At 45.9% G+C, this 21,370-nt stretch overlaps 2 protein-coding genes and 1 long non-coding RNA gene across 5 annotated transcripts; 2 read left to right on the top strand and 1 right to left on the bottom strand.

Annotated features, from left to right (window-relative positions):
- The first annotated feature begins 800 nt into the window (after positions 1–800).
- On the top strand, positions 801–21,022 carry LOC117184648 (uncharacterized). Its single transcript, XR_004470061.1, has 4 exons — positions 801–873; positions 9,842–10,059; positions 20,231–20,897; positions 20,971–21,022. It is a non-coding gene; the product is annotated as an uncharacterized lncRNA (long non-coding RNA).
- Positions 921–2,640, top strand: LOC4800724 (uncharacterized). The gene has a single exon (XM_001357907.4). The coding sequence runs from the start codon at positions 1,065–1,067 to the stop codon at positions 2,550–2,552; it is 1,488 nt and encodes a 495-aa protein (XP_001357944.2). The 5' UTR covers positions 921–1,064; the 3' UTR covers positions 2,553–2,640.
- Positions 3,039–11,946, bottom strand: LOC6896888 (Y+L amino acid transporter 2). Of its 3 annotated transcripts, XM_002137042.3 has the most exons (10): positions 9,901–10,025; positions 6,760–7,088; positions 6,064–6,310; positions 5,266–5,339; positions 5,067–5,212; positions 4,794–5,008; positions 4,497–4,726; positions 4,182–4,434; positions 4,024–4,085; positions 3,039–3,820 (listed from the first exon to the last, which is right to left on the bottom strand). In XM_002137042.3, the coding sequence occupies exons 2-10, from the start codon at positions 7,054–7,056 to the stop codon at positions 3,818–3,820; spliced, it is 1,527 nt and encodes a 508-aa protein (XP_002137078.3). In that variant the 5' UTR covers positions 7,057–7,088; positions 9,901–10,025; the 3' UTR covers positions 3,039–3,817. The 3 variants fall into 3 exon arrangements, with proteins under 3 accessions (XP_002137078.3, XP_015038858.2, XP_015038859.2); XM_015183372.2 differs by lacking the exons at positions 4,024–4,085; positions 9,901–10,025 and adding an exon at positions 11,802–11,946; XM_015183373.2 differs by lacking the exon at positions 4,024–4,085.
- Positions 21,023–21,370: the final 348 nt, after the last annotated feature.

Below are 21,370 nucleotides of genomic sequence, written 5' to 3'. Positions count from 1 at the left end.
CAAAATATACCGAACAAATACCGATTAAAAAACAAAGTTAGACCACTTAACCCCCTCTATTTGAACAATTTGAGCCTAGCTGCGGCATCAATACTGTGTTTATAACCAAGATATCTGTCATCTAACCAAGCTAAAACTGAAACGTTCTTCATTTTCGGGTGTGTATATAAGTACCCAGCTGACGACACTGCCACGCCATTGTAAGCTGCGCCACCTTTTTTGTATCGCACACCATGTGGTGAAGAAAGCTCGAAGCTCTCTCAAGTAACGGTGCTTTGTTTGTGCGTGCTTTGTGGTGTTTTAGAATTGTGATTTTCCACGTTTGCTGCAATATTTGTGTTAATTTCCTTTGAAAAGGAACCGTAATGATAAAGTGAACTCGGGTGCTAGTGGTCATAAATAACAACACGCCGGGGAAACTAGCGACGGAGCCAACTGGCGACACATTCACACAGCCACAGTTCGACACATTCCAAAATGGCGGGAAGTCAGCATTTCGGCTATTGCGAGATCGCAACCAGGCCCCGAAAGTTGCGCTTTGATGTTCTTGCGGCCAAGGAGCACGGAGAATGGAGCCGGCGGTGCTCCATGCCATGTTCGTGGATTGGCGGGATGGTTTTATGATGCACAAAAGATGCTGCAGCGTGAATCACTGCGTCTGGTGCGTGGCTTTGTGCGGTTCAGGAAGCTGCTGGAAAAGGAAGAGGAAGAGAACTCGATGCGGCGAGTTTAGAAACGCAGATCTCCCTCAACAACACCCACAGACGGCGATGATAGGATGACTTCCGCTTTGGTGACCACGGAACAGGCATCGAAGCAGACGCGCAGCAGGCCTGATCATCTGCTGATCTTGAGCTGTCCGCTGATGTATCCGTAAGTTTTCCTTTTTCTATAAATTATCAGATACATATGTATTCCTTTCGTTATGTCTCAGAATTAATTTGAAAACAAGCAACAGTATATTTAGAAAGCAGTCGAAATTTTCAGTAAGCGAAATTACGCGTATTTGTTAATCAGCCAGAGGAAGGGGGACGGACGAACCCTCTTTGAGTTCGAAAGCGACAATGAATTCGCCGATAAGCAAGCGATGCCACCACGTGATGGTGGCCCTAACAGACACCAATCGACGATACCACCCCGAATTGCTGGAGGGCACCAGCCTGGACGACGAATTCAAGATACTGGATCGAAAATCCGTGCTCCTGCGCATGCCGATGGCCTCCAAGTCGAAGCAGGAAGAAGTACCGCGCTATTATCGCCACCTGGAGTTCGATGCGATTGGCTACGAGTGCGAGCCGCATGTGCGGGAGCAGCTGAGCGATCTGGTGGGCGACATGTTCCGGCAGCGTCGTCATGGCTGTCTCCTGCGCCTGACGCCGCACCGCACCAACAACATGAACCTGTTGACGCGCCTGCTGGTCACGGAGGTGGACAGCATAATGCTGCTGTATCGCTACCGCCTCAAATGCGTCAATGTGGAATACTTTGACCTGCGGAAGTTCGACATGGCCAACATGCTGCTGCAGCCAGGTTCAGCGATCCGTCCGTCGAGTCGTCGTCAAGTGCAGAGCGGCCGCACCGTGCAGAGCACTCGGGAGCTGTTGCAGTGGCTACTCAACGATTTCCCCGCCATCCGGAGCCGGTCCGTGGGCGACGACTACATCGACATTCAGTTTGTATTTCGCGATGGCCTGCATGCGGTTCGCCAGCTGCATTTCACCCTGTTCCAGATCTTTGGCTGCGAGGACCGGCAGGACATGGCGGACTTCTTCAGGGACCTGCCGCTGGGGAAGCAGAGCAACAGCACCCTGCTCACCGACTGCATCAAGGAGTCCTTCGACTTTCAGCGTCCCATCGGCACATTGGTGATGATCGAGCTGCCGACGGGACGAGAATCGCAGACGGCGATGACCCGTAAGCTGCTGAAATTGGCCGATGTGGCCTACGTGTCCATCGTCAAGGCCCACCAAGCAGCCACCAATCCGAAGGCGCGAGCGAAGGCAGTACCAGCCTCACAGAGCTCCACGAATCTACAGAAAATCACACCGAGCTGCAGCTTCAAAAACTCCTTCCCGTCAGTGTCCAATATTTCCAACTCCCTGGTCCGTCGCGGGGGGAAACTCTCAAGCGAGGACTACAACAGCCTCGCCTACTGGTACAATCGCATCGACTCGAAGCTGCTGGAGCTGCAGCTCAGCATGGAGGAGCACTACATGGCCCTGTATCGCCAGAAGGGCTTGACGATCTGCAGCGAACTCCGCTCCATGGAGACCGACGAAAGCGCCGGCGATGGCCAGCCCCCGCCAATGGCCAGCAGTCGAGAGCAGGAGACGGCCTGCGCGTACACGGAGCTGATGAAACAGTTCCGAAAGCTGGAGATCGATGTGAAGAAGACCAGCTTTGCCTCCACCCTGAACGTCTACATTGGCACCAAGAACCACGAGCTGGCGGAGATGGAGAAGGCGTGCAAGCTGAAGGCCATTGCAAACATGAGACTCACTTTGATAGAGTTCATGAAGCCAGAGTCGGAAGCGGAACCTCATTCGAATTAGGAAAGACTCGGGGCTTTTCTAGGGGGTATACATATATAATTTAATATACATTTATATATAAATACATACAATATTATTGTCAACAATATGTTTCATAGTAGTTTAAACAGATTCCCCAGCTGCGGCTCCTATCGTAGTAAATGTGTAGCTTGAATGCTAAATAGGCAATAATACGAGTTATACGATTAACACTCTCCCAGGGGGGGGCGGGGGCTGTCCCCCGTCATAAATGTAAAGACACCCAAAGCAATCAACAACAACTAATCAATGCTGAAATCAATTCTACAATTCGATAGACAACAATTTTCCAATATTTTCAATATCGTATTACAATAATATGTATATGTGGGAATACCTATGTAGTTCTGCTTCTCTATTGGATATGTGAGGGTTGTAGGCAATGTCGGAGGCCAAAAAGGTAGCTGGATTCAATCGGGATTTGTACAGTTGTCACAGTAAATGTTTTCTCTAAGAAAACGCTATATGATAGTCTGCTATTGGGAATGACGTTGATTCGCTGTATATGTAAATTACCCATAAGCAAAAGGACTCATTCGTTGAACACGAACTGTTTTCCTTGGCAGAATCTCATTAAAAACGTTTTTGTCGAGGCACATCATAGTCTGAATGTGCTGCTTATGGATTTAAACACAAATTGTGGAAATCAAATTGCCGGGCCACTTAAGACTACACTAAAAAACGAAACGTATCTTTAAAATTATATCGTATAAGCTTTAAAATTAATAGATCCTTTTCTAAGAACTAATCTCGGAGCTCTGTAAACCTGTCAAATGAGTGAGTTTCGAAGTATTTCTTATGGTATTTCTTGAACAAGCAAAAAAACATTTAAACTATTCGAAAGATCTATCGATAATCTTCAAATTGGCAAACGACTCTGGAGCATGTGTTTTCCTTGTAATTTCCCATTCGTTTCACAGTCTTTCGCATAGTCCCTGGAGCCCCAGAGCCCCAGAGCCCCAGAGCCCCAGAGCTGTCTGCCCACTGGACACTGTGTGTATATAAAAATATGACCTTCCAGGAGATCTTGGAATTCCAGGGAAATAGATCTCCTTTCCAGGCAAGTTCTATGTGTTTTATGTGTATCTTTTGGCTGGCTATAATGTCGTATAATGTCGTATTGGAGGAGTGTCTGTTTAAATGCTTTCATTTGCTGTTGGCCCGAAGAACATACATCCTTTACACCTGAGCTGGTTTCGTTTGCCTTCCGAGTACCATGAGCAGCTTTTGTAGGAAGTGTGTGATGCTTACTGGAATACAAAACAAGAAAAACATCAATATATTAGTGGGATCTCTTGATAATGGATATCTCTTTCGTATCTACAGAGTATCTTGGGTTTTTTTTGTTGGGTGCAAAGTAGAGTTTTTGAGGAGTGCAAAATCTTCATCAACCATCTAGTGCTGAATGTTTGAAATCAAAATTAAAACTAGGATAAATAGCAAACTTAAAAACCTTGGACGACGCCTTGGGGCGCACAACCATCATCAGTTTCTGTAGGGTTTGTGTCAGTCCGCCTGTAAGAGTTTCAGAGTTGGGAGTACAGCGTGAATCGAAATGAAGCCAGAGGAGGGAGAGCCAGAGAGAGGGGGACAGCGAGGTCACCGACTTACCCATGAACTTCTGGAACCAGATGGGCTTGTTCTTCCAGGCAATGAACACCAGATAGACGGGTATGCTCGAGAGGATCATCAGAATGCCGTAGCCCGTCTCCACGGGACTGGCGTACATGGGCACCACGGTCACGAACACGGTGGCCAGCAGGTAGACAATCGGGAAGACCAACGGCACCCGGATGGGACGCGGCAGATTGGGCTGGGCCCAGCGGAGCCACGGCAGGCACAGGACAGAGACGCCGATGCTCAACTGGAAGGAAGGGCGATATTAGCGAGGGGATTCCCAGACTCTTGGCGGTTCCCCGGACTCACCCAGGTGGCGAATCCCACGTAGTTGATCAGCGCAAAGATGTCGGAGACGGTGAGGTACAGCATGGAGAGCAGGGCCATGGCCAGCACAGCTGGTGTCGGCGTGAATCTCTGGATCTGGATCATCGTTAGGATCTCGGGCATCTGTCCCTCGTTGGCACCGGCATAGAACAGACGCGACGAGGTCAAAAGGATGCCATTCACAGCTCCAAAGGTGGACAAGGCCACAAAGACTGCAAAGCGAGTAGAAGAAGGCATAAGTATGAGGAATGGAGGTCCTTTAGGAGGCTATCCACCCACCGGGAATGGTCCAGGCCAACGCCCCGAAGGCTCGCTCCGCGTAGGTCACCGCCACCGCCGAGGAACCCATGACCTCATCGGGCGACAGGATGGTGTAGAAGGACACATTCGCCATCACATAGACGATGGTCACCAGGGTGCAGCTGATGGCAATGGCGCGGGGCAGATTCTTGACGGGATCCTTCAGCTCCTCGATGATAAAGTTCAAGTAATTCCTGTCAACAAATCCAATTAGCAACTGGCTCGGAGTCCGGAGACAAGTAAGCCGCTTACCAGCCGTTGTACGCAAACAGGCCCGAGTAGAAGGACAGGGCCAGCGACGTGACTCTGGTGTCAGTGTTGTCGAACGTAAAGTACTGGACATTGCCCAGCGACAATTGGTACATGCCCGTCGCAATGATGATGAACAAAGCCAGCAGCTGTGCAAATAAAGGCATTAGCGTAAGCCAGATTGGAAGCTTCCTTGACTTACTTTGGCATATGTGAAGATATCCTGCACAGCGGTGGCCCATTTAACGTCCCAGCAGTTGATTAGGGTCAGCACCACTGTAAAAACGAAAGGAAAAACCCCATTAGACTAGTCGCTTGGACACGCTCGGCCAAAGATATCGCCAGGCCTCATGGGGTGATGTAATAGCGAGAGGACTTGCAACATCCGACAGTACCCGCACGTTATTTATGGCTCTGGCCATTGTGTCATGTGAACGCACTTGATTCCGCTCACTTAAATCAATATTAAATATAAGTAACACTAATAAGTCACTATCTGCGCTAACAAGTTCGGTTTGGGTAGTAAAAACTAATGTTTAATTAAAAAACGTTCAGCTTTAATGGTTCCACGGTACTGTACAGCAATTAAGTGGGGATTTTCCAGCTGTTGGAACCTTTTCAAAGACTAATCTAAGACATTAAGCACTTCATAGACCTCTCTGAGTCGACTTTAATCGGTTAAAAGTACTCTCCTGCCCTTAATCCTTCTATCCCAAACATCACTCCACTTCAAGGGCCTTAAAAACATATTCTTGCCACTATTTATGAACCCAAACTATAGTTTCCTCTAATCTCCCTTGGAAAACAAATCCAAAAACCCAATGAAAACCCCTCACATTCCCCATAGACCCCTCTCCCAGACCCCCTGATAAGCCGCATATGGCAAACTCTTTCTGTTTGCTTATTTGCTTTGTTCTCAGGGGAGTATTTAAATGGTTTTCTAATCTATGGGTCAAGTACGCGCCTGGCGAATATATTCACGAGTGCATTGAATACTCACAGATGCAGCAAACGGCCAGGAGACGAGCCGAATCTTCTGGCGGGGAGCACTCGGGAAAGAAGGGCTTCAGCACATAGGTACTGAAGGTGAGGGCCACGATGGCCTGCGAGCAGGGACGCACGATCATGCACTCGATCCAGAGCCGGATGAAGGCCATGAACGGTCCAAAGGTCTCCATGATGTATGCATAATCGGCGCCAGACTTGGTGATCATCGTTCCCAGTTCGGCATAGCAATAGGCGCCCACCTAACAAGCGATAGGAAGAGAGAGAGAAGCATAAATTAAAGAGTTCCACAAAAGTGTTAAAGAGAAGCCAAAGAACCCAAAGGCAATGCTGCGTATACGTAATTTTTATTGAAGCCGAGGCGCGTGCGTTTGACATGGGCTTGTCATCATGGGGGAGGGATGGGTGTGGAGACACGAGTGTGAGTGTGAATGAGTGAGTGATTGGGTGGAGGAAGTGAAGGAATTTCAATAATTTCATTAAGCGACGCACTGGCACGCCGCCAGCATTCGTAATTGAAAAGGTCCTTCCCTTAGTTTCTATCGACATTCATCCACTGTTCATTTCCACAGCTGTTCCTACAAAACTTGTTCCACAGCCCCAACAGGTGTGCCCAGCAAACACCTATTCCCCATTAGCATATCAAATGATTTACTTAATATTTATGAACCTCTGGCGATGCACCACTCACCATCGAGAAAAGTCCGGAAGCCACCCACACGATGAGGGCCAGGTTCACGCTGCCCGTGTACATCAGCACGCCCGTGGGTGAGACAAAGATGCCCGAGCCAATGATGGAGCCCACGATGACCGTGCAGCCGTTGAGGAGACTCATCTTGGCCTTCAGCGTCACCTCGCCACCGCCGCCGTCGCCGCCATCGCCGCCATCTGCATCTCCGTTGGTCAATTTGGTCGAGGCATCTCCATTCCCATTCACAATGGAGCTCTTCCGCGAGGAATTCTTGCGATTCAACGACTCCGTTTCCATGGTGTCGTCACTGGTACTTCAACGGTGGCTGCCTGAAACGGAAAGAACCATTAAGTCGAGGGCTTTGGCAATACGATTCTTAAGTTTGCCAAAGGAAAAGGTCAGAGAAGGTTCTTAACTGAAGAGGAAATGGAAATGGAACAAGAACTATGGGGGTTCTTAAGTTTTTTACGTGAAAAGTTATAGAGATGTTTACAAAAATAATAATATAAGACTTTCCTCTACTAAATCTAGTCTTATAAAATATTTTATGGAATTCTTTATGGTCCGCATCTTAAAGTATAGACCTGTAATATGCTTCTCGTCTTGTGAGAATTTTCTATGAAATCTCTACTATTCTTTACTCCCAACAAAATCGTTTAACTATGAAATTATTTTGACCTTTTCTTCCATCTGTTTTATTACACACGATTGTTTAGAACATGGTTTTATGGCTCTATAAATTGAACGTGTTTAGATAGATGTTTGCATATCTAATTTTAGCGAAATTTGAAAAACGATAAACTTTCCCGGAATTCCCAGAACATTCCATCTTTAATTTTGTTAATGAACTTGTCTTCATAATGTTTCTAATTAGTTATTTGTCTCCAGTGACTACTTTTCCGTCTTGTCATTGACTTTGAGAAATGGCCGTGCTAATTGTGCGATAAAAAAGGCGATACAGAGACGTTCAGAGGCGAGTGCTAAATTCTGATTGTGTTAATTGTTTGAGCAATGTTTGGTTGAGATTTATCTGGTGACTCAATTGTATGTTTGAGTTGGGTCTACGAATGTTTGCCTGCCATTTTCATAATCTTTGTTTGGGGATCGGTCTGCCACTCACGATTCTCTGTCGCTGCAGTGAAAGGTACTACGAGCGAGTCTGTGCCCAGAGGTCAGTAAAAAACATTGCTCTACTTTTACTTTAATGTTTTTTTCTGTGCTCTTTTCGATTTCTGTGTCCCTTTGCTTATGGGAAATTTGTACAGCGCAGCGAAACGTCATGTGGCATGTGCCAGACAAATGGCACAGGGGTTTTATTTGAGGGCGTCTCTGGCTGTGACTTTTGCTACTTAATTATCTGCAGCTCACGATGATGATGAGGAAGCAATGCTTTTGCGATTAAAATTTCGGATCGCAGTTCGTTAAACCCAAAAGTCCGACGACGCCTGAAGATTGATTGATAAATGGGCTGAAAGGAAAGGCACGTGTAGGCCCATAAAGTCCACAAATGGGGAAAGACCTCATAAAGACCCCGCCCATCGATATCATTAGGTCACGCTGTTTGTTTTTGCGTATTACAGGGGTAGAGCCCAGACAGGGAGGAGCAGAGTGTGTGGGCGGGCACTTCCTCGAGGCGAAAGCAAAGGCCGGCTTTGGACACACGCTCTGCATAAATTAGCATGTCATCAGAGAGCCGAACACAAAGAGAGTGTGACTCAGTTATGGGAATAACAGGTAGTACTAGTACTGCCACTAGTAGAATTCCAAAACAAAACAAACAGTTGAATAAACTAATGAGCAGCCCTAGATTTATGACACGGAGAACCGGAGCTAATTGCCCATCCGATGTGTTCTTCTTGGCCAGCCAAGCCGAACGGAGTGGCCAAAAGCCGAAAAAACTCGGCATTCTCCAGTTGCAATATCACTTGCTTCACTTTCCCGACCACTAATTACCGATTGGCACTCGGTATTTGGCTTATTCCGGGTATTTCGAACGGAATTTATAGGAAATACCGGGCCTTGCATCATCTTAGTCACTGTCTTCGGGGGATCTCTCCCGATTCGAACGTGTGAAAGGCAATTGCTGCCGCATGTCATTAGTTCATTGTTCATTAGCCGACTTTTTCTTTCCCTGTCGAACATTCACTACGGTGTTGGCCCCATTTATCCGCATTTCATGGTAGATACAATACATTATTGATTCCACATATCATATGGCTATCTTTCTCTGGCAAAATCTGTGGCCGCGTGCGTAAACACAAAAAACACCAAAAAAAACCATTAATTTTGGTATAGTAAACAGAAATTGCTTGTTTTTGTTCTCTGAATTATTCAGATACATCAGTGTAGCCGAACAAATAGATGTGCTATCAATATCCCATGTCTATTACACGGAAAAAATGCGATGGCTATCAACAAATTGAAGCTAATTATGGTTGGCTTTTTAGGAAATTATACACTGAATTGTGGGATTGCTGGCGGTGTAATTACAAGTGAAATAGAGCTACTAATGAGGGACTTTCAGATAGAGAGCTGGAAGATACAGAAAGAGGGAGGCATTTCTGTTTGGGAATTCTTTCGGTTCCATAACAACGTGTTAATGTCTGTTCTTCTGTATTCCGAAGTCTATTCGGAATAAATAGGCCTTGAAACTCGTACAATAACATTCGAATTTCCTATTATTTCGGGCATAACCTTCGATTTCTTTGACTTGAAATCTTCAAAGAACACAAAACTTTGTATTCTATCTGTTCAGCAAACAAATCTCAAGCAAAGCCATCATAAATTCTTATCAGCAGAGCACTATGTATACCGGTGGAATTTGGAATTTCTTTTGATTCACAAAAAAATAATAAAACACGAGGGAACCGGCTCGAGTCGCATGCCCGGCATCAACAGGTCCGACTTAATCGTTAAATTAAAACTAAATTTAGAAAAAATATACAAGCTCCGAAATGATTATAAACAAGTATATCAAAACTTTTGTGGCACAAATACATTTTTGCGAGCAATTAATGAGCATTTTTTATTTTTTAACACAAACACTTGTAATAAACACATCTTTTAACCGCTTATTTTGTAGGAAATTCGTATCTAATGCTCGTGGAGAATGCTTGGGAAGATTAGAGGGCTTTCTGCTACCTGCTCAAGAGGGTCTTGACACGCCGCTAAGAGAAACGCTACGAAAATCCAGCTACGAGGGAGCACCAGAACCGCACGCCGTCGACCGATAGAGCAGAATGAGCGGGGCATCTTCGTGGAGGAAATCTCAGCCAGAGGTTAATCGTACGGGGTGTATAGGTATAGTATATGTATTATATTCGTATACCCTACGCTCTGCTCTGCTCTGCTCTGCTCCGAAGCTCCGGCCGTGGTGGAAGCTCTCTCGGTGGGAGCTTTGGAGGCTCGCTTTGAAGCTTGTTCCTAACCGGCATTTATTTTTTTGAATTTTGTTATTTGGCTCGAAACAAGTTTCTCGTGTCGTTGCGTTGCCGAAAAAAAAGGTTGTTCTTGTTTTATGCTCTCACCGACAGAATATTTACCTTTAAGTGTGTTCGACGGCAAAGGGGGAAATGGTACACGCCGCTGTCTTTTATCTAAAAGATACCCCGAAACCCAAGAGCAACTCTCATTAAGTTGAAGGTTTTTCCATTTGTTTGCACATGTGCCGGAACGTTAGGGAACTTTGTGAAGTACTGTACTTGCAGTGAGGTACCCTCCCAAGACCTAAATCTTTGTTTACTAGCGATCGTAGGCAGACATCGCTTCAAACATGCAAATTATAAAGAAACTACGTTGATTTTCGCGCGCATATTCAAATCCATTCCCAACCCACTTGTCCCGATCTATAATTGAATATATCCGCACTTGGGGCCGGCCTCAGACAAAAAGAAAAAAAAGAAAAATAATTCAATTCAGAAACCGTCACACAATGGTGTCTCCGCAATTCCACGCAATTCCTTTGTAGAATTTATTTAAATAACTTTTATTATTGTTAAATGTTTGCCTTCTTTCAGATCTATAGCACATTACCCCAAATCTGTTGCTTCGGGCCATTCGAGTTTATTGACCACAGCGAAACAACGAAACAAAGGTTGATTGAGGTTTTCGATACGATACCGATGCTCTGATTCAGATTCGTATTCTGATGTCGATATTCATTTTTGATCTGTTCCGCAGCCGGTTTGGCTCTGAAACCACACAAAAAGTACCCATCATCGGGTTGCTTAATCTTTCGTTTATTAGTAATTTGTGTTTATAAGCTTGAATTAACGACAATTGACGGTGCGCCGGCAGACGTCATAGAATGTGTTTGGGATTCGGTGTGAAAGTTAATGGAGAATCTTGAAGTGTTGTGGCACTTGGCACCATTGATTTACTATACATTTGTTTGGGTAAATCTGGTTCCATTTACTTGCTAAAGTCATTGCTAATACCCCTCGTTAATATCCCTCTACTCGTTTTTGAGGAAATTTAATACACAATCTGTGACATCTGTTTGCATTGACAAATGGCTCGGATAAGGAACAGCAAACATTCAAATGCTTATTCAAGGCCAAAAGGCTCACCAGCAGCTGGGCCCTTGACCCTCAACAACACACCTTGCCCCAAAATGTGGGTGTCACACCCACAGGGTATTATGTTGCCGTACGTCGCATTGCGTTGGCTCATTAATTTCGAGATCGAGCTGCACTTATCGTTGGGCTCTGCGGCTCGGCTAGAATTTCAAGCGAGTGGAGTGTCACACGTTTCGTGACGTTTGTCACCGACTGATCCAACCGCTGGGGTCTATTGCATCAGACTGAATCGGAAACTGTTGGAGGTATTTACTATCTTTATCTGTGCATCAATATTATCCCAGATTAAACACGAACGAAGGCGCCAAAGTGTCTGGTTAGAGCTTTCGGAAGCTGTGTGGGTGTGTGTGGGAGGTCCTCCCCCTCTGTGACGTCACGACTTAAACAGACCTGTGACGCAGATACTATAATCCTTGCAGAACATAGCCCAAAAATAGCCTTGCAGACAGAATGTCATGGACTTACGCGCAAATCGAAATTGATTTTTTGTTGAATTAAAAAGGAACTGGCTCTCAGCACAATCGAGTTCTCAACATTTTCCAGCACTTTTCACAAGATTATTAATACAGTATTATATTTTTTTGTATGATTTTAACTTATCGAATGAGGTTTTTACGTTGTACTGTGCGCTGTTGTAGAAAAGTGTAAGGCCTCAAGACCCGTTCCGTTGTCGTGGCCACAGTTCCCGTTAAACTGAAGGCATGCTCTCGTGGGTTACAGCATCAGCAGCGGAGAGAACGAGCGCCAGAGCCAGAGCCAAAGAGATGGGTTGGGTTGGGTTGGGTTGGGGTCTCTGTAGCTGTCTCTGATAAGAGGGCATCACGAGCTTGGGCAAGGCACGACGAGCAGAGCAGGCCGAAGAGCTGGAGAGCAGCAGGCAGTTTGCAGACTCGTCCGTCCATCGTCCATCGTCGGACCACGTTTTTTGAGAACAGAACCTTTTTGCGTACTTCAAATTATACATTTCCTCAGGCAAAGGCAGACGCAAACACAACCCCCAGCGCCATCAAGGGTTCTTAGAGGTTGGTCATGGGCTTTGGCTCTGGCCTTTCAAATTATGCCTTGAATTTTTCAGGCCCCTTTTTTTTGTGCCATCAAATGCAGTGCCTTTTGTTTTTTCGGGCAGAGAGCTTCGCATAAATCTCTGGCTCTGCCTTGCTCTGCTCTCTGGGAATCGCGCTCCCAAAGCGGGTTTTCATTGTTGGGCTCAAGGTCAGGCGAGTCCTTGTGCGCATGTCCCGGGCACAGCTTCTTGTTCTGCCTTCAACCTTCATTATGAATGCTTACACTAGAGCTGGAGTTCAGGATATTAAGAAATTTATTTCCTTTAAAGAACTGCTTAATTCCTATTTATTTCAATACTTTCTTGAGGGAATCCATCTTCTCCAAAAGTCCAGAGCCTAAATAATAATATAAATTAATATATTAAAAATTAAATTAAATTGAATTGATTTCAGGAAATCTTAATTAAAGAATTTATAATTTTTTGTCCGAAAACACACTTTTAAGCAGTGGCGCCATATTTTAGCAATGGGCACTGCTGGAACCACGCCTAGCAGAGCTGTCTACTTTTAGCAAAGACATAAACCCAACAACGTAAGATGGCAGCTTTGCAAACGCAACGTAAGGTGTCGCCACTGTGACATGTAGTATAGATGTAGATATGGTGTAGGGCCAGAAAAACTTGGTCGTTATGATTTGAAAAAGCAGAAGAGAAATGTGCCGCCACATCTATCTGTCAGAGTGGTGTGCCATAGGGGAACTTAGACGGGACGGTGACCTTTGAGCAGGGCAGAATGACAGGATCTATATACTATACATACTGGATATAATTTGGGGATAACCAAGTAAGTCCCATTGCACTTTATGCACTCTAAACACTCATTGCACTCGTGAACGGCCTAAGGAAACTGGGTTTTTGCTCTAGATTCTGGTTTTCATCTGTCCATATATCCATATATCCTTTATTGGCTCATCGAGGCTGCCCCTGTGGCATTTACCAGCATTTATTATACCCCTGGGATTTTCCAAAGTTCATGTTTTAGTTTCAGTTGCTGAAAAACACCCGATTGGGCCAAAATATGAGGCAGTCTAGCCTCTGGCAGCTTAGGATTATGAAACCGCAGTAGAACATTCGTATGATGCTTTCCGATGGAATCCAGTGATGCGCGAATAATAACCGATTCAAGCTCTCAAATCATGAAAAATCATTCGTCCCTGCACTCCATGGAAATATGTTCGACATCACACTGAATAAATGCACAAAAAGTATCACCGATGATAGTGGAAGGACTTGCCGCAGCCGTGTGTGAACCAGTGCCATGTGGCATGCCCCTTGTGCGCCAGCAGCTTTGGCTCCCGTGCGACCTGTTCATGCGTAGAAGCTGTATTGTTGGGCGCTTAAAAGAGATTGCTGCTGCAGTTGTAAATGCATTTTCCATCGCACAAGTAATGGGGTGGGGGGGGGTACGAGTGTCTGTGTAACATGTAACACGCATACGCACTGTTGCACTGCCATAAAAGGCTCCCGTTTTGGGGGTGGTAGGGGCCGGGGTACTATTGCGTTCACTTATTAGTTTGTTTTGGCAGGAGGGTAAAATCAATCAATGAACAACTGACAAACACCTCTGCCACTGCCACCCCATCGAACATGCCCCAAAACACACACACAATTTGATGGCATCAAAGCTTCATTTGTGTGCGCCCCTCTGCCCCGTACCGCCACGGACCGGATGCAGGGCCGGCAGGATATGAACGAACTATGTCCAGCCTCTACGGACAGCAACGCATATTTTTCCATACACTCGTATGACAGTTTGTTTTTCCCTCCCCACCCCACCATGCCATGGCTCATCTCTGTTCTGTTGATGTTTTGCCTCGTTTTTTGCGTTGTCCAACGCTTTTGATCCTTACGTGACTGTGACAATTGTCGCTGGCACCTGTAGTCGTATCTGTCCGGCGATGGGGGAGTTGACGGCAGAAGATATATATGCGCTCGGACGGCGACTGCTTTTTGTCATCTCGATGGCGGCAAAGTTTTCCTCCCCTCCGCCCCCTCGTAGAGTTCCATTACAGATGCTGGAGGGGGAAAAAAGAGAAGTTCCTATGCATTTTTGCTTATCGCTTCGTGCCTGAGCAAATTTTCGAATATTTTCCCTATGCTGATCAATGAAGTGCGCACTTTTTGCCGCCCCTGTGAGTAAAACAAGCTCTAAGCTACTTACGGCAGACAGACAGGAGACAGGAGACACAGTGGTCGAGCAGTGGTCCAAACTTATTCAGAAATCGTTGCTTAAGAGTCCTCCTCTTCCGTTCACTGTGTGCAGGAAGGATAACAGCTCGCTCTGTCTCTTTCGTCCCCTGAAAATTTATGCACTTCCTGACCCAAGCCGGAGCTTGAGAGCCACATGAGAAACGCACAGGCACTGGCACTGGCACTGGCACAGGCGAGCAGGAGAGCAGGAGATTGGAAGCATAAGAGGGACTTTCCACTGACAATGAAGTGCAAAGCAGCTTTTGATAGCCTTTCTCCCATTCGGAGTCAGGGTCTGGACTCGAATTGCAGTCGTCTGGTCGGTATTTATGCAAAGTGCCGCCTGCCGGGTTGCCGGGTTGCCTGCTGTCGGCTTATGTTGATTTTCATGGACTGAAATCAATTTTCCCCGGTGCGAGTCTGGGAAAATATGAGGAAATTGTACTCAAAGTACAATCAAAACTTTACTAATTACGAAAACTTGACGAAAAATCTTCTTAATACAATAAGTGCGACAATGCCAGGGCCTCCCACCTCCCCACCACCCCACCTCGTGCTATGTCCTGCTCTTATTACCCTTTTGTTTTTGGGGAGTTTGTTGCCACGCCCACAAGCAAACAAACAAACAAACAAAGAAACAGGCAAGTGAGAAATTAACTTGCGTTTTCAATTACCAAAGCGGCCAAGGAGGAAGGAGTAGAGAGTCCAGAGGCCAGAGACGGGGAGGGGGTGGGGGCATGCTGCCGAAGCATCAAAGGATGTGGAGCAGACGCCTTCTGCTGACAATGCGAAAATGCAAAGAGCAAAAGCACTCGAAGCACACAATATTGAAAGCAGTTTTCCAAGCTAGGAGCAAAAAAAAGTGTGAGGAAGAGAGAAAGAGAATCTTTGGGGAAAAGAAAGAACTGGCGACAGCAGCCGTTAGAGCAATTTTGATTTTAGTTTCATTTCTTATGGCAAAGGGGAAAGGGGAAACACAGAAATCAAAATGGTTGGCTATTATTTAGGCATGTTCTTGCCCCCAAAGGAAGTATCGTATCGGGTGCTGTAAAACACGCTTTCGTTACCTCTTTTTCTCTTCGAAATACTCCTGAACTTCCAGACATTTTTTGTACCTTTCCTCTCGAGTTGTTCTCCATTTGATTGTACGTTCTTTTTTTGTGGTTTTATTTGTTGAGTTTTCTTTTGTTTTTCCACAGCAATTTGCATTTCCATTTACCCCATTTCCATTCCTTTACGCAATTTGCATATGCCATTTCACTCCGCTGAACAATTCGAGATGTTTCCATCATAATTATCAGCAAGTTTCTATACTTTCGCATTTGGATTAGTTTTTCTGGCGGATGCTCCATTTCTGGACGCTCCTCTGGGGTGATGGGGGCATCGGGGGAGCGTTTTCCATTTGGCACAATCATTCGCGTTTTTTAATTTATTTAAAGTCGTGTGACATCAAAAAGCCAGTCGCCATGTGACACTCGCGACTCCAAAGGATAAAGTTTATAATTTCATAGACTTACTCGCTCCTTGGCGTCCCGGCCCCAGTCTATCCTCGAGACAGAGGCAGCAGCGTCTTCAATTTATGCGCTGAATTAATTATGCACGTACGCTGCTGGATCCACAATTCGTGGGGAGCAGCAGACTGCTCCTCAGATCCTGCCGGCTCTCCGCCTGTTTGTCTGGTTAGTTTGTGTTTGGCGGCGGCGTTGACGGCGCATTTAAAATAATTGCTCGGCGTTGTCTGAGGTTGGGGCTGGGGCTGAGGCTGGGGCTGGGGCTGGGGCTGGGGCGAGAGTGAGACCCGCAATTCGTGTGAAAAGTTTACATTACGCTTTTGGCATAAGCTTATAATGGATTTGTTCCCGGGGTTTGTTGCGTTTTTTGCTCCACCGACGCCACAGAGTTCTGGTTTAAAAAGTTACGGATTGTGGCAAGAAATTAAGGAGTGGCAGCCACCATAATTGGGTATGCCTGCGCAGAGCTAATGTAAGTTATGGCTAGTTATAAGTGGATGGGAGGGCGAAGATAGATCTGAGATCTCATCTTAACGGGGAGTACTTTTAGTTGGAATTCTAATTAGTTAATTGGTTGGGGCTTGGAGTAGTATATCCCTCCATCATTATTTTCTCTGGTGAGCTGATTCCTTTCATTGGCTGCCATTGAACCAGTGGCTTTTATTCGACGCCGAAGCTCGCCTCCAGCTGCTGTCTGTCAAGCGCTAGGAGTCGCTTTAGACGGCTTTCCCGAGACAGAAACACATTCCAGCTCCAGGGTCCTGCGTGCGCCCCCCCCCTGAATGGCGGGGCGTCTGTTTCGGTTATTTACGCCAACGGCGTAACGTTGAAAGCAAATTGATATCATGTGGATTTGGCTTTCACTTTGTGGAATCAATAGGCGAAATCCTTTTGCCAGAGCCTGGCACAGACCCACTCTGCCGGCTCCTGCCGCCACTCGAGTTAAGCCAAGGATAATGATTATGTTGCGCAACGATGAGAACAACGAATGCGGGCTGGCTAAGGGGGGGAAATGGGGAATATGGGGGACTACCCGGTGGCATGGGGAATGCTTTTGCATAGCCCACTTAAGGGAGGTGGAGCCAGAGAATTTGTAATCGACAGACAATCGACGTGAACAACATAATGGATATCGAACTCGAACTCGAACTCAGACCACGCAGCCCCAAAAGCATACTTCAAGGCATTGCAACTAATTGGCTTTCCTTAAATGCTAGACAATGCGGCTCGGGGGCCTCCCCTGACCGCAACGAACTGGTTTTGGGGCATGCCACATCCCACAACTCCTTAGCTCTCTCTCTCTCTCTCTACCAGCGGCCTCTCCTGTTTGTCTTCTATGCCACTTGATTGGAAAATCAAACTAATTAAAAGATTTCAATTAAACGCCGAGCTGGGAATGCTTTCCACTGCCACTCCCATGGCTCGATAGCTCGATAGCTGCTTCTCCTACCTTTCCCTATTGGCCACTGGCCACTGGCCGCTGGCCGCCTTGCCACAGTAATTCCATTAAAATGGCAAATCAATTTCAATAAATTTCATTCCACAAAGTGAGCAAAAGGTGGGAAACGCAATTGCAAAAGGAGCAGCACACCAAATCTGTTCTGGACACGGTTTCTCCACGATTCTCTGTCGCTGTTGGGTCATCATAAAACTGTTTACATGCTGACAAATCTGTTAATTGAATCGCAAATCCAATTAAAACTTCAATTTTGTGCCACAACTTGTGCAGCTAGTGGCAAAAAGTTCAAGTCCATAAATGGCCAGCATGTGGCAAGGGGACAAGGGGGCAAGGGACAAGGCGGCACGGGGGAGAGCGACGCCCTTTATGTTGTCACATTTTCGGCTTAGTCTTCTACTTTTTAAACATAAAATTTATTCAGTTGAAACTGCATTAAAGCGTACAATTTCCTAATTAGTGTGTCTGGAATTTGCCGGCCTGCCTGCCTGCCCCTCGGGGTGGGCATTTCTGCACGCAAAAATAGTCAAAGCGAAACCGCAAGCAGCGCATAACTAACTCAACTGCTATATTCGGCCCAAACCGCAGGGCCAGTGGCCCCACTCGCACAGCTCTACCCACCCAAGTCCTTCCTGCACTTCCCTCCGCCAATGGTCTAAAAAATAGCAACATATACAATTTCAAATACAGCGTGGAGATGTGCACGTACCAGGCACTCCCCATTAGAGATGCGAAAATGTTTACAGAAATTTATATAGCTTGAAAATGGAAAATGGACACACATATGTTTATGTTTTTATAGAAAGGGAAACATTAAACATTATTCTAGAGCCTCCTCATTTCCATCTAAGGAAGACAGAAATTCAACAACATTTCAATTAATTCCAAACGAATCCTCTTGCAATATCAATATGAAATAATCATGGGCTGCACTTAATGTAGCCTTAAAATTAGATAACAATTGGCAAAACATGATTGCAGGCAATGGAAAATGCATAAGCCTATAAATTATTATGTAGAACAGCAATCCGATATCCAATTATAGTGCCACAAACAAATTTCTAGGCGAATATTGTGCATCTCTGGCCCCACACATTCCGATGGGATTTGGTTTCCATTTCGGGTTAGTTTTCGGAGAGTGTCGGTGTCGGTGTGGTGGCTTGGTGCCTGGTGCCGTTGCCAGTGCCTGGTGCCGAGCCGAAGCCCATTAAAAGTGCATTTAGTGAGAATTTATCAGGGTGCTGAAAGGTAGCAACCGCAGGGGCATTTTCAACAGCGTTACAACTTCAGGTAGCTACAAGTGTGCGTGCCCGGAAACGGAAATAAAATAATTCCGGTGCCACTCCACGACAAACGGCAGTTGCAATATCAACAGGAAGCGCCCCTGCCTCCGCCCTGACACTTTTATCTGTATTTGTATCTCTATCTGTATCTCTGGGCCTGTCTCTCTGTCTGTCTGTTTGTGTGAGTGTTTGTTTGTTGGCTTCTGTGCTTGGCGTTTTGGTGCGAAGGTTTCTACTGTTTATGCAAATGCTTTGGCCCACGACTGCTTTAACCGAAAACACTTTAACCACATTCACCTTGGGCTTGAGCTTGGGCCAGGGCTAGGGCCTGGGCTTGGGCTTGGGCTTGGGCTTGGGCCTGGGCGGTTGCTTGTTAGTAGCCATTGAAAGCAGAACGAACAGACAGCATGCCCCCTTATCCCTGATCCTGTCTCTGTTCTTTGGGCCCACTCCCCACCGTACTCTGCTGCCCAAAAGGCCGTAAAATGCCTGCAAGTTACGACGCCATGTGCCCCCTGGCTGCTGTTGCCGAAAAATGTTTCATTGCTGCGAATGGGAGTCCTCTGCTCCAGACACCTCTGCCACACCTCCTCGACTCGCACTGTTCATGGCTGCATGGGTTTCTATTATGTAGCATATCGTAATCTCACTCGAGTCAAAGGTTTGCTGCTGGCTGCAGACACCCGAAAGAACACCCGCACACAGCAAAACACAGGAGAGCACACAACCCGCAGTCCCGCAGTCCCGCAGCTAACACTTTGTAAATAGTCATCGGCGTGTTTATTACTGAGCCGTGCCGCCGGAGCGGAGTGTTCTGCCGGAGTGTCTGCCCCATCCTGTCCGTCCGCCCGTACTCCTGTGGTTGCCTGTTAGTGTTGCCAAGTAATCGTTGTTGCAAAAGATTTTCCACTCGTGCGGGTGCACGAGAGAGCAGCGGCACAGGGTTCGTGCGTCTGTGTGCCTGACTTTTCCCCTTAATGAAAGTACAGTTTAAACTTTGCATATTCCGGCAGCAGAAGGAAATCAGCATCCTTTAGATAAGAATTAAGTAAACCATTCAGGTATCAAACACAACAACTATAAGGTGCTTTCTTTTCAAGAGTTTGCTTTCGAACTCCAGACTTTAGACCAAAAACCAAGAGCACTTGGGACACTAAATAGTAGAATTTGGATTGCTATTTTATTCCATTAAATAGCAATTTAAATCCAATTTCCCACCGTCTATTGCAAACATATTTCATTTATATTTCGACTGCTATAAATTAGCTACCAAATTTAATTTCAAACATTTTAATTTCAAAGCTAATATGAAAATTATCATTAAAAAAGTCATTTCACAAAATATTTAATCCGACAATATTTCATATGTACATTTCCATTACGATTTCCAGCGCATACTGGCTTATCTAAGAGTCAAGAGCATTTGAATGGGTTCTTCATCATTTCGGCACTCCAGCACTCGGCCAGCGAGCGGGCAGGCAGCAATTGGTAACAGCTACTTATGGCCACTAACTGCACTAGTTCCGGGGCTTGTTTCGGGGTCTGCTATGCCAACAGTACAGAAGCAGGAGAAGCAGAAACAACAATGGACACGGAGGCCACCAACTGGCGGGAAACAAACATTTGCCCTCTCACGAAATTTATCGTTTGCATAAATTTGCTTTATTGCCTGGCTCCTACTCCATGTTCTGTGTGGCCTGTATGCCTGTGTGTGTGTGTGTGGTTGTAGGGCCAAACGGAAGTGTAACTTTCGCTGCCGGGCCAGACAAGGCCAACCGAAACAGCCAGAAACAACAACAACAACAATGAGTCAAATGTGGCGAACAAAGTTTTCCATTATTCAATTTAACTAATGAAACTGAAAATTCATTTTACCACATTAACAAACACACACACACACATACATAGAAGGAGCAAAAGAGAAAGAGCGGTCTGGAGCAGGACACCAAAGGACGTGGCAGGAAATGTGACTCGCCTCCAGTCAGGACATGTGTGCGTGCCGGTCTCCGGTTATGGCCTTTCCAGAGGGTGTTTTGATTTTGGAATAGACGTAGAGAAGTATACGATGACGGATCAGCCCTGTTTATATATTTTTCTTGGATTATGACTAATACTGTGCTAAATATTACAGATAAACCCCACGTGAGCTAAAAGGAATGACTGCTGGACTACTAGCCTTCGGAGCAAAACCATTTCTTCCTAAAGATATCCCCAAATAAAACTCAAGAACTTGTACGAGTATATTGATTATGGAATTGAATAGAGTATGCCACGCTTCGGTTACTCAAGACAGCCTTTATTGTTGTATTTGTATTTGCTTGGCCATAAAACGCGAAAATTTATATTTATAGAGCCCGACATGGACGGGCCAGAACGACCGAAAGGCGCCGCGCCACCCTAACATTGTGTTGGCCTCTAAATAATTAAGTCTATTTTTAGGCCCTACGCTCGGATTCGGTAAATGGCATGCCAGGAGAACTGTAGAGATTCCTTAATGGACGGAAAGACGATCATGCAAAGACCAGGCCCAT

This window comes from Drosophila pseudoobscura, chromosome 2 (genome assembly GCF_009870125.1).
Source record: "Drosophila pseudoobscura strain MV-25-SWS-2005 chromosome 2, UCI_Dpse_MV25, whole genome shotgun sequence".
Taxonomy (NCBI): domain Eukaryota; kingdom Metazoa; phylum Arthropoda; class Insecta; order Diptera; family Drosophilidae; genus Drosophila; species Drosophila pseudoobscura.
The sequence above is the reverse complement of the archived record's forward strand: the minus strand, read 5'-3'. Positions and strand labels throughout refer to the sequence as shown.